We start from the raw sequence: 13,317 nt of genomic DNA, 5'->3' as shown, positions 1-13,317 counted from the left end.
GCACATGTGTGCATATATACATAAAATGAATTTAACTGTAAAAAAAAATAGGAAGAATAAAAACCATAAGAAAATAAGCTAAAATGGCAAAAAGGGTTATTTCCAGGCAGTGGTAGTGTGGATTTTTTTTTAACGTTTTCAGTACTTTTTTGAACCTTTCAGAGTTACTACTACAATAAACACTGTTTATCAAAAAAATTAAAGCCCAAAAAATGTACAGATGTTATCAAGGATTGATGTTATGTGCCTATTATGACCGTATTTACCTCTGCAATTAGTTCTTTGGTTCTAAAAAATTTTTCTCTGGCTTTTTCATAGACAGCCGAATTTGTAGAGCCTTGCTGGAAGTACGCTGCACCCAAATCATAACACACCTAAAATGGCAATGAACACCAGTTTGCTTAGATTTTTCCATGTACTTAAAAAGTTAACAAAACCCAAAATTATCTTATCTCAGCAAAATACAGGTACATATATAGGAAAAAAAACATTTCAATGAGCAGTGAAGCTATCAATGCTTTTAATCACATCTCTGAAACCAACTCTGATGAAACAGAAAACAGATTTACTGATAAGATTTCAGGTGGCCTACAGAATTATGGGTAAGGTCAAAGAATCAGGGTTGAAGAACAAAAGGGGCAAGGGAGGCAAGCAGTCAGGAGGACAGCCACAGCCGGTCTAATGAGATACCACTGAGCAGCCACCTCAACACTAGACTCCACAAGGCACATCACCCTTAGCCACTAGTGCTCGACACTGAAAACAGCAGCTGCGTACACCCTTACTAGTGCCGCCCCTGGAACTAGATTTTGTTGTCACTGTTGTTGCTACTCATCATCCCAATGGATCCTCTATCAGCCCCACTTCACTGACTTACCAGATCCTGATTCACAGTCTCAACTAACTGTATGTGTCTATCAAACCTACATGACATGCTTACCCTCAAGCAGGATAAGGCTAGAGAAAGCTAGTTTTTAGAGTTTTCAGTTCTTTAGGAAGCAAGCTCTGCCTCCCACCACGTCTCAGAAGGTAGAGAGTTCTTCTAAAGCAGAAGTGGGGAACAGATACTGAGGAGTCTCTCCAAAAGTGAGGAGAGGGGAAGGAGCAAATGTCTACTATAATAGGACTGGCCAAATTAAAACACTGAGAAATTTGAATTAATGACTATAAAACAATAGTACATTTCCAGTTGTCTTTTTCTAATAGAATCTGTATATATTTCCCAAAACTTTCTTAAATTGATGCCTAAATTAACTGAATCCAGAACTCAAAGACTCAGGTTGTTCAGCCTGGCCATTTTATGGACAAGAATTCTAAGGCTCAGAAACTGACGTACCAGCTTAAAAGTATATATCCGAGTACTGGCAGAGCCCAGGCTTGAATGCAGATCCCTAGGCTCCTAATATCCTATCTCAAATTTATTCTACAGATGGCTGATAAAGCAGTCTTCTTGATCTGACTTTTTCTTAAAAAGTCTTCAAATTATTCCCCCAACTAGGAGAAAGTTCAACCCCCTTGGCCTGATCTTCAAGATCTCAGGAACTGGACTAATTTCTCTCTCCCAACATCTCTTTCTCCTCTACTTCAATCATACCAGTCTCCTCAATTCCCCAATCATATCAGATCCTATAAATAAAGCTTCACTCCACACTTACTTCTGTCTACACCAGATCAACCTTAGCCAACAAATACTATTCCTCCTTCAAATTCCTAAGCTATACATTCTCTGGTACTCATTATGGAGCTCCTCCTGACTTACATGCATTACAGACATTATTCTGTCCTGCTCAACAAATCAGAATTAAGACTTCTCAGCGTCTAGAATTCAGATTTGTATTACATAGTATGCATCAAATGTTTGGCTGTTTTTCATTCTAGAAAGCTTCCTCCCTTCTACAGTAAAGGGATGCTAAAAAAGTAAAAAATACATATAGAGAGAAACGGAGAAAGGCAGAGGGGAGGGGAAGGAGGGAGGGAAAAAGGAAAAAGTTCATACACACACCCACACAAATATATGCATATGTATTATAGTTACATATAATCCCCCTTTTCAGGCAATCAGGCAAAGACAGAATATAAGATTTCAAAATGTTTTCAAGTATTACTATACTAGCTAAATAGCCATTAAAGTGAGTTTAAATTCTGTAGTGAAGAGGTAATCAATCGTCGTGGAGAGGTGGCTCAGGTAGTTGGCGCATTATCCCATACATCAGATGGTTGCAGGTTCAATCCCTGGTCAGGGCACATGCCCAGGTTGCGGGTTCAATCCCTGGTCAGGGTGTGTACAGGAGGCAACCTATAGATGTTTCTCTCTCACACTGATGTGTTTCTCTCTCTCTCTCTCTCTCTCTCTCAAGCCCACCTGTCTTTCCCCTTCTTCCTTTCCTCCCTCCCTCTCAAAACCAACAACAAACCAAAATACTAGGATGATCTCATATAAGATTTTCCAAAAATTTACCATGCATTGATTAAATACTGAAATAAATACCTGGCACTGCATCTCCTCGGTTTTGATTTTCAATCCCGCAGTAGAACTCTCAGTTTCTCCATTTACCATGCCTGGCTCCACAGCCAAGAGATCTAGTGTTCTCATTGTGTGGACATAAAGATCCTTGTTCAATTTAAGGGCTGCCTCTAGCACCAAAATAGAATCAGAAGCTTGTTCTTTCAGCTATAAAAATTCAATAAACAAGTTATTAAAATACAAAAATGGCAGCAATGGACTATATTAACCAAAATATATTTACAGGATACTTAGTAGCTTAGTGTACTAAGCTATTAAAAAAAACTTTTTAACATAGTAGGAATACAATTAAATTTGTTGAAATGAAGTTATTTAAAATTTCAAAAAATATTTCTATATTCCTATCGTGACATTAGAATACACATTTGAAAAAAATATTTTTTTGACAGAAAAGTTAATAAAGTACTTTAAAAATTTGCTGTTCCATTGATTTAATCAAGAGATGCTTGTATGCTTCAATGTGCAAGGTATTTTAATAGGGACTAGATAACAAAAATAAAATGCAGGGATTTTGCTTCCACATTCACAACACTAGTGTATTTGTCTGATACAGATGCAGACTGTTTCTTATCTTCCCACTCCTCTCCCAGCCTCTGCACATTACACAGTATATCTGGCACTGCAGGTGTTAAATACAGGATTAAAGAAATCATTTTTAAATTACAGTAACTCCCATGTTTCTACTTTTACATTAACCAGATTAATTAAAAAATAACTGCTATATTTTCTGATTATAAAAGTAATATAAAATTTTAAGTAATGTTTATTGTAGAATTTTGGGAAAATATAAAAGAATACCAAGATATCACCTGCCAGAGTGATTTCTCATATCTACTAAAGTATCATGAAATATTCAACAACAGAAATGGGAGTAAAGCGCTCTATCACTAACATGAAAAATCTGTGAAAGTTAGGATATTAGCAGTTATGTGTTAATAGAAAAACCCTAAATCTCACTGTATCAAGACCTTGCCAACTCTCATATGGCTCAGGTTAGGAAAAGTCCCTAAACACACCCCAAATGTGCTCCAGAGATGTTCAAGTAGAACTGATGCTGATACTCACCACTTTCAAGATGTTTTCTGTTAGCTCTTTCTCCTGTTGTATCTGATTCATACTAAAAAAGAAATGATTTCAGAGTATCAAATGTTACTCAAAAGACGGAAAATTCAAAAGAGCACCATTCTTGAATTTAAATAAAAATGGATTTTAATGTTATTTCTTTTCATGCTTTAAAAAACAAAAACTCAATTTAAATGTTCATTTATTTACCATTATTTTTCTCATTTGTTTTGCCTTAAAAAAAAAAAACCTCTCCTAAGTTTTTAGGAATAAAATTTACTGTCAGCAAAAGATCATTTATTTGAAGTTAGAAACTATGCTCTCTAGCTCCAAATTTGGGTAAACTGCTACCTGGAATTTAAGAATTAGGTTTAAGACTCCAGATACGATCAAACTTTTATACTAACTTTTATATTATGAAATAATATCTATACATACTAAAATAACTTTCCCCCATAAAGAATATATCTTCCAAGTACTCACAACTAAATGAAAAAAAAAATCTTGGTATTTTGAAGGTCACCTTGTACTTGTTCAGATGAAGGGCACAATTCACAAAACACTCTTCTTTTTTAGAGTTTTCTACTTTAAATATCCGGAATGCTACCTGATCCTCTCACCCCGTAAGTCCTCCTAACCCAGCTTCTGAGGAAGGCCTCCTGCCCTCCAATTTTTGTTCTAATCCTTCTGTACCTAGAGCTTATTAAAAACTTGCAAATATTTTTAGTATCTGATGAAAAGAGTTCTAAGTAAGGGTCGCATAAATAAAGTGCCAGGTAAGGGTCACATCTGCCAACTTACACACTTAACTGAGGAGGTCCGGGTTTTGCCTGTTTGACAGGAAAACTACTTTGAACAATTGTCCTAATTGCCCTGAATAAAACACAAGAAAAGGAAAATTTAATACATTACAAAAGTCACTTCAATTACTTTCTCAAGTATTCCTTAGAAAATTCGTATTATAAACTACCTGGAGTTTGACTTAACATGTAAGAAAACTTTCTAAATCACCCACAGTTTCTTTCTATCAGAATACTTTTCACCTAGCAGTCACAAGTTTCCTCCATTAGACTCACTATTCCCAAGTCCTCTGAGAGAGCTCTGGAGTATGAGGAGCCCCTGAAAAGCACACCCCTGAAAGCCAGAGTGCAATTAAACAGAGGCTGCTCAACACATTTTAGGTTTATGAAAAAAAGTTACCATCTGTTGTAGAGAAGTATAGCCATGGCAGTGGTGGGAGGTAAAGTGGCCATATCCATGTCCACGTGCTTTGTCCCAGGAGGCACCTTACTGATACACAGCAGTTCATTCAGCAGCATATTCAATACTGGAACAGACAGACTTAAAAGAAAGAAGCAAAAGGGACATGTCTGCATATTAGCTGCCTAACATGCACAAAATACACAATTCAGCATCTTCACCAAAAATAACTACATTGCTAAAGGGCCAAACCTACAGGGCCATTTCATTAATCTGTTTCAACTTATATGACAATATCAAATTTTAAGATTTGAAAAACTTTTATCATGAAAACAATTTAAACATACAAAAGTAGACAGAATATTACAATGAACCCCCATATGCCCATCATCCAGCTTCAACAATTATCAACTGACAGCCAATCTTGTGGCTCTTCGCTCTTACCCTCTTCCCTCCTTCCCATGTTATTGTGAAGCAAATTTCCAATGTTACATTATTTATTCCGAGTATTTCAGAATAGAGCTCCCAAAAACTAACTCTTAACATACTCACAGTATTAATTTCACATCTAAATATTTTTTAATTGCTAATTATCATCAAATATCCAGTCGGTGCTCAATTTTCCAACTGTAGCATAAACATCATACTTTATTGTACACACTGCTATCTATTGTTATGCCTCTTGTTAACAGAGAAGTTTCATATTAAAAAATAATTTTTTTTAATTTTAATATTTAATACTGAAGAATGGGTGGTTAAAAAAGTATTTAAATACTACTACTGAGAGTTATAAAGTAGTACAACTCTCCTGAATCTGATCTGGCAATATGTAACATGTGCCTTAAAAATGTTTATACTACCTTGACTCAGTAATTTAATAATCTAAACTAAGGATGTGAATGAAAAATCAGATAAAGTTTAAGGACAAAGATATTTAAGGCTTTGTGATTTATAAAAATGAAAAACTAGAAAATAAAATGATTCTCAAAGGAACAGTTAATAAATTATGCATACGATGGAATTATCTTCAAAATATATAAAAATGGGAAAATGTTCATGATATTCTGTTACATGGGGAAAAAGATGTCAAAACAGTACACAGGGTATGATCACACTTTGTTTAAAAATAAAGAGAAAAACAACAAAAGTTACACAAAAATGTTAAAAATACTTCTCTCTCGTCCCCTATTATTTCCTATTTTCTGAGTTTTTCTGTAAGATATTTTCCTTTAAATTGTGAGGAGAAAGGGATGAAAACAAATCATTTTTGCCCTGGCTGTTGTGGCTCAGTGGATTGGGGGCCAGCCTGCGAATTGAAAGGTCGCTGGTTTGGTTCCCAGTTAGGGCACGTGCCTGAGTTAATGGGCAGATGGTGCAAAGGGCAACCAATTGATGTTTCTCTCACACACTGATGTTTCTCTCACACACTGATGTTTCTCTCCCTCTCTTTCTGTCTCCCTTCCACTCTATCTAAAAACAATACATAAAACCTTTTGTAAAAAATTAAAATAAGAAAACTGTACTTGAACAATTAAAATTAAAAAAATAAAAAGCTAAAAAAATTAAAGATGAATAAATGATTTTCTAAGCATAGCCTTGAAAGTAATCACTTGTAAACAAATAAGCACTGATTCTAGTAAGATATTTTAATAGTTTGGGAGGTAGTGGTTGTTCTGTGACCAGTAAAATTAACTAAATTATTATTCAACAACAAATTATTCATAATATTATGTAGCATCTATCATTAATTTTTATCCATTTTCTTAAGATATGTAAAAGTAAAGTGAAACATTTAAAACTGTTTAGATGAGGATTTCTCTAGTCACCACATCAAATCATCATCATCAACTGCCTTAATATTGATAACATCAAGTTTTTACTCTAAAAGGCAACTTAAATTCATCAAATATTCAAATTTCTTATATCTTTTTAAAATACTTGCATATTTTAACTAGAATATTCAGAAAAAAATTTTTATTTTAATGGCCGATAATATAAAAGCATATATAGAAATAAACCAAGATATCTAAATAGCACTTCAAACTAAATGTCTTTTTAAAAATTTATTCATGTATTTTTATCTATCTTTAGAGAGAGATTAAGGGAGGGTAAGGAAGGAAGAGAAAAACATCAATGTGTAGTTGCCTCTCACACGCCCCCTACTGGGAACCCAGCAGGCATGTGCCCTGACTGGGAATTGAACTGGTCACCCTTTGGTTCTGAGGCAGGCACTTAATCCACTGAGCCACACCAGCCAGGGCTATTTTTTATTTTTGATATCACACCATTATATTGAGGGCCTTTGGGTGAGGGTAGAAGGCTGGGAGGACAATGATATACAATGTCCTCCGCCTGGCCAGGATCTCCCCAGCTTCACAACCACCAAAAGCAATGAGTTTCATTTAAATCTTGTGTACCTTTTCTCTAATATGTCCAAGTCCCACTTCAAATGTGCAGCAACTTTAAGAGCAAGTAGTTTTAAAATACGATTTCTCTTGTTATCGGGTGGAGGTTGAACTTGGTTTTGTTCATTAACTGAAGGTTTAGAAGCCTGTTCCAAAAACTGAACTATAAGTTCAACTGGTGTAGGATCTAGGATTTAAAAGAAAATAAATTTAAGTTTTAATTCTGAATATGCAAAAGGATTCACTGTATTGGTTTATGACAACAAATGGAACCCCAAACAACTGCAGAGTTATGACTAAGGAACATGATCTATAAAAGGTGTACTGGGGGAAAAAGGGAAAATGAGGACGGGTAGTACAAAGGAAGGAATAACAGATTCCTGCAGAAGCACTTAAGAGGTAAGAACAGAATGGCTATAGATTTCCAGTTCAGCAAATACCAATGACAATTAGAGGAAAGAGATGAAACAATTATTGTTTTAAAACTTAACGGGTGGTACTTGCATCAACTTACCTCTCTACCCGTTTCAGTCAGTGCATAATAGCGGTAATATCACTTACCCACAGGATTATTACAAAGGCTGAATTTCATGAGATAACGTGAAGAATTAAGCCCAATGCCTGGCACCCACAAAGCACTTAACAAATGTTGTCAAAAGCAATGAATTAAAAAAACATAATATAGGTGGTAAAACCACCCAAGTTCATAAAATACACTAACTTCTCACATAGTGGTCTCCATCGTCAAAGCCAGTCTATTTAAGACTGAACAAGTCACATCTGGATTCGAACTCTACCAGCAAAATCCTGTTCAAGGAACTTACCTTTTCATTCTAGTACCTTTCCAGAAATACCTGGAAATCTTCCTTCTGTAATAGCACGCATTAACTAGAATATTGATGATTATCAACACTATACAATAACCACCTTGCAGTTGTATAGCGCTTCTTGTTTTCAAAGATTTTTCTCATTTTATAGTCCAACTTTGTAATATATACCAGCAATTAAAAATCGGTAAAAGCTCCTTGTTGAGGAACAAAACAGTTAAATAAGAACCTAAAACATCACTAATGAGCGTCAGAATTGGCACCAGAAAAGTTGATTTCACCCCATTTCCCCAAATCGATCACAGCCGTGGTTCTGTAAAGAGGAGTGTTCGAGCCAGGCTCCCCAACCCAAGCAATCGCAGAAGACCACCTCCCAAGTGCTAAAACCTCAAAAAGTAAAGGACCAAAAAGTGGGGTCGAAGGGCCAGTTTTGCAGTTTTGTTTTGTGGGGGTCTTTTTTGTTGTTGTTGTTTTTGGGCCACCACGGCGGTGCCCCGCACTGCGACACGAGCGGGTCTACCCTGAGCTAGTCTCCCGTCCCAGGCTCCCGAGCCGCATCTTCATAGCCGAGAAGGCAAGAGGGCCTGGAAGCGCTGGTGGACTGCGTCCTGCTCCCCTCGGGCTGCAAGCGCCGCGCTTACCCGGGCAGGGCTTGCGTAGATGTTTCTCTAACAGCGACTCCTCCAGCAAGAACTCGAACCAGCAGGTCTGCGGCGGGGTGCAGGGCCGGCTGGAGGTGGCCGCCTCCCGGTCCGCCGCCTCCGCGCTCATCCTGCCCCCGCCGCCGCTACCCCCAGGGACGCTTCCCGGCTCCAACCTGACACTGGGACGCGGGCCCCGGGCCTGTGATCCTCGGAACCGCTTGGAACAAAGCCTCACTCGGACCTTACCACAAATCCACCCAAAATGGCGGCACAGCCCACCCCGCCCTCCACGCCGGTAAATGCTCTAGGATTCACCTCCCTGCGCTGCCACGCCTCCGACCAATCGGTTCAAGTTAGAGAGAAAGAAGGCGGGATCAGTCCATAGACCACGCCTCCTCCGGGTTCCCCTGGGAAATGATTGGGAGGGAACTGGGTTGCAGCTTCTTTCGCGTTTTTCTGGTCGTTTCTCGGCTAGCAAAAGAAGCAAGTTCCTCAAGGATTGCAAAGAACCTCAATGTCTTCATAAAGATAATGAACTCTATGTGTTCATACTGTGAGTCAGGACCTGTCATCGAGGCACCAGTGATAGCAGCTGCTCTTCGAGTTTCGCTATGCCGTCCAAGGACGAAAAGAAGAAAGATGCTGGAAAGTTGGCCAAGAAAGACAAAAGACCTAGTGAACAAGTCTGGGGGCAAGGCCAAAAAGAAGTGGTGCAAAGGCAAAGTTCGGGACAAACTCAAAAACGGGAGTAGCTTTCAAGCCTAATTAAGCCTCTTGATATCCCCGTTAGAGGTACTGTTAACCTTATTTTACATTTAGCTCCATTTGGTAATGTGCTGGTGGGTTTTTCTTAGACTAACAAACAATTAAAATGGGGGAGGAGTTTTAGATCATACACACACTAGTGCAACTCTAGTTTAAGCTACTTAACCTCAATGAACCTTAGTTTTCACATTTATAAAACAGGAATAATAGTGCTTAACCTTAGGGGTGGTAAGAAAATTAAAGGCAGAACTTGGAATAATACAGGTAAAAGAGACAACGCAGGTAAGCTTTTTAAACAGGGCCTGACACCTAGTAATATCAACAATTGGAAACTAACATTGTATAGTGAGTGCCTTTAAATTTGCAAATTATTTTCATATACATGCTTCTAATTTTCTCCTGTAAACAAACACTGTTATACACCTTTTAACCAATGAGGAAAGTAAGGTTCCAGAGTTGTGATTTGCGCAAGGTTTCCCAACAAGAGTCTGAGCCAGGGCTTTGGTGACGTTCCCAGTGCACCCAGGCTGCTTCCAACACTGGGCAGAGTGGAGAAGAATGATACCTATCGTCTTTTTCAGGGGGAAGAGGGAAAACTTCAAAAGTTATTAGAAAAAATAAATGGAAGTGTTGCGCGTGGGTCCCCGGCCAGCAGTGACCACGGCACACTGTGGATGGCTCGACAATACGCGAGAAAAAACACACATGCACAGAGACAAACCAGTTTCTGTGGGGAAGTAGGGACAGAATGGCCACCCCCCTAGTGGGGGGGCGCGCTGATCCACCGTCCATACCTGCTTTTATTAGGCTCATGCTACATAATAACTCAGGTAACGTACAATACTCATTAGGGGAAGTAAGGAATATAGAAAACAAAGAGCTCTGCCAGTCTATTGAGTTGGGGGGTCAAAGAGCTGTAAGGCTGAGGAACAAACTAGCTTCCTCCTAAGACCCTCCTCATTCAACTAAGAGCATTCTTGGACAAAGAAGGTTTCACAGTAATTTACATGTTCTTTCTTAGGCCTGATCACCCCGGGGAATCCGCACTTCCCAGTACCGAGCTGCACTTCCCCGTCATTGTTTCAGGCTTAGGTGGAGCGCGGGAACTAAAGCCACCGAGAGATAAGGAGATTTTCTTCCGGACGCTGAGAACTCAGACTTTGTCAAAGCCGAGGAGTGAGGGTCCATCACCCCCCTTTTGCTGCAGCCCCCCAAGTCCTTCTTTTGGGGGGCCTCCCAAAAGTGATCGTGCCTGGCTTGGGTTGTTCCCCCGTGGGGAATCTTACCCGTCTTTGGCTAACCGACCAAACTTTTTTGGGGTTCCGCAGCAGAAACAGCATTACTGCCAGGGAGACAAGCTTTTTTCTCCTTGCCGGCTCACGGTTCCAAGGGCGTTCCCTTAGCCTAGCCTAGGCGGGGGTCTCAGCTTCTAATACCAGTCAGGGCGGTTCCCAACATATCCCCCTTTTTTAGTTTTTTTTTTTTTAAATCAATTGTGGTCGTTAAGCCTGTGAAACCTACTTTTGCTGTTTTTCGAATGCAAATCAGAAGAAAAGCAACATCTACATACATCATAAGGCAATAATAGAAATATAAAGCAGAAACTAAATTCTATGGGTGGTGAATACCTAAATTTCTAAATTCAGTGCAAGAAAACATATTAAGGGAAAAACAAAAGTAATAGGTCTGATTACATTTCAATCTTTGATAGAAATTACACAGATATCAGGAAAGGCAAATTACATGGCAGTTTGAGCATAATGCAAGCCTGACTTCTTACGAGAGGATTTCTTAACAGGTGCAGTTCTGCGCACCGACTCATCACCTACTTTCTTACGTGGGTGTTAAGTTTTAATCTTACGCCTGCCAGAGTGGTTTCTCATACCTTCTCCCTTGTTTTCAGTTAGGACTGCTAAGGGTTCCATAAAGGTGGCTACCTGCTGGTCTCTGACACGACCCTGGGAAAACAATTTGCAAATACACCGAAGTACACAAATCAATATCACAATCAGTAAACAACCAGCAGCTCCAAAAACCCAAATTCTCAAATTAATTCCATCAAACCATGTTTTAGGATTCAGCCAATTAATATTTTCATTAAGGGCTTGAAAAATGTCCTGTTTGGTTAAACGTTGAATGTCCTGCAGCTGATGATGTAACTCCAACTGCAATTTATCAATTTGTCCTTTTAAGTTAGTGGAGAAAGCTCCCCTCAAGCGATGTTGTATATCAGTCCAAGTATGTTGGCTGGAATTCCATTGTAGCGGTGTGACGCACAGTCTGGAGAAACTAGGGTCACAGGTTAGGTGCTGACAAGTCACGAGAGCGTCCTGGCGTTCGCCAATCCAGTCCAGTGCTGGTTCGACTGCAGAAAGGCGGGTCAGGATCTCCTGATCTATTGAGCCTGTTGGACTAATTCTAAAGTAGCATTGATTAAACCATAAGTGCAACCAGGTGTTAACAAACTGTCGGACTCATAAGGAGAGCAGTGCATTGTTAAATGCTATAATGCCATTTGGATTCATTCATTTTCTGGTCATATTCTGGAGATAACAGATTGGGAAAGAGTTGGAAGGCACAATTAAATCATAACCACTATTAACGACTGATCTTGTTAGATTTATGCAAAGAGACCTTATGTCATCATTCACTCCTTTAGAATGCCAAATTCTGGAGGGATCAGGTAGGGAGAAAAATATAAAGTGTGAAGGAAAATCCTTTTCCTTCTGCTATCTACCAGGCTTCTTAAAACTTTCACTTCCACAGACCTTCTGCAACATTCACAAACTCTCTATTCTTTTTCATACACTTTCTGATATCCACCAAGATTGTATCTCCATGCCTTAGACCTTCCATTACTAACACACACCACATAATTCTTTCTTAAAACATTTACTTCCACAGACTTTCTGAAACATTCACAAACCTTCTAATCTGTCTTTCATACCCCTTCTGATATTCACCAAGATTGCATTTCCATGCCTTATACCTTCAATTATTAGCTAACATCACATAACTTCTTTCTTAAAACTTTTACTTTTCCATTTATCTTTACAGTTTCCCATTTACATTCCTAGAGTGTGAAGTTTCAACCTTCCCTGGAATCCTCAATTCAGAGCAGATACAGAGCAAAATCCATCCTTCTCTGTGGGGGGTGAAGGTGGGGCTTCCGTGATCTGCTCACTCAAATTGCACACCGTTTCACTGTCAGAATCATATTCCTCATCATCTAGCTCTGTTTTCTTTGCCCAAATGAACTCGAGAGAATCCCTGACAAGCCTCCAGGTTACAAAGGTGTGTGCACCAATAGATATATCACTGTTTTGCAAAGATTTCAACCTTTCACCCACTTTTTCCAAAACATCAATGTCTAACGTCCCTCTATCAGGAAATGAAGGACAATATTTTCTTATAGATTGCAAAAGCTGCACCAAATGCTTTTCTTTCTTATACTTTGTTATACTTTCTTATACTTCCTTATACTTTGCTTCTTTAAGAACTTGTTGTAATATACGCAGAAAAGATTTCTGCCCTTTAGATAAGTTACAACCTATGTTTACCTCCCTTCTTTTTTTTTTTTTAAAGAAAAAAGCTTCCTTTTACTTATTTTTAATTGGCCAAAACAAATCACCTGATTACTTTTTTCAAGGCAAATCTTTTGTTTTCCCCAAACTTGAGAATTAAATTACTATTTACCCAATTATAGGCGGTCGCGAAGAGAGAAACGACCTAGAAAAGAAAGACCTACTTCCCTGAAAATTCAACGCATCCCACGACAAGCCCGAAAAGAGTTCGGGGTCGTTGGCCCTTACCTGGGCTGTTAGCGCGCAAATCCACCCGAAGTTGATGCGTTGTCCACAGCGACGGCTCGTAGCCTCTGGTTCCAAGTG

General features: G+C 38.8%; 1 protein-coding gene across 2 annotated transcripts in view; it reads right to left on the bottom strand.

Annotated features, from left to right (window-relative positions):
* Positions 1-8,962, bottom strand: part of INTS8 (integrator complex subunit 8) — a 46,020-nt gene extending 37,058 nt beyond the window's left edge. Inside the window, exons 1-7 of one of the 2 annotated variants that reach the window (XM_045861140.1) lie at positions 8,660-8,962; positions 7,204-7,378; positions 4,787-4,927; positions 4,388-4,459; positions 3,590-3,641; positions 2,489-2,671; positions 267-374 (exon numbers count right to left, since the gene is read on the bottom strand). In XM_045861140.1, coding sequence (XP_045717096.1) covers positions 267-374; positions 2,489-2,671; positions 3,590-3,641; positions 4,388-4,459; positions 4,787-4,927; positions 7,204-7,378; positions 8,660-8,789 — 861 coding nt within the window. In that variant the 5' untranslated portion in view covers positions 8,790-8,962. The remainder of the gene's footprint in view (positions 1-266; positions 375-2,488; positions 2,672-3,589; positions 3,642-4,387; positions 4,460-4,786; positions 4,928-7,203; positions 7,379-8,659) is intronic. The other variant, XM_045861142.1, reaches the window with a different exon arrangement.
* Positions 8,963-13,317: the final 4,355 nt, after the last annotated feature.

This window comes from Phyllostomus hastatus, unplaced genomic scaffold, assembly GCF_019186645.2.
Source record: "Phyllostomus hastatus isolate PE091 unplaced genomic scaffold, TTU_PhHast_1.1 phas_scaffold_21, whole genome shotgun sequence".
Taxonomy (NCBI): Eukaryota; Metazoa; Chordata; class Mammalia; order Chiroptera; family Phyllostomidae; genus Phyllostomus; species Phyllostomus hastatus.
This window is presented reverse-complemented; position numbering and strand designations above follow the sequence as displayed.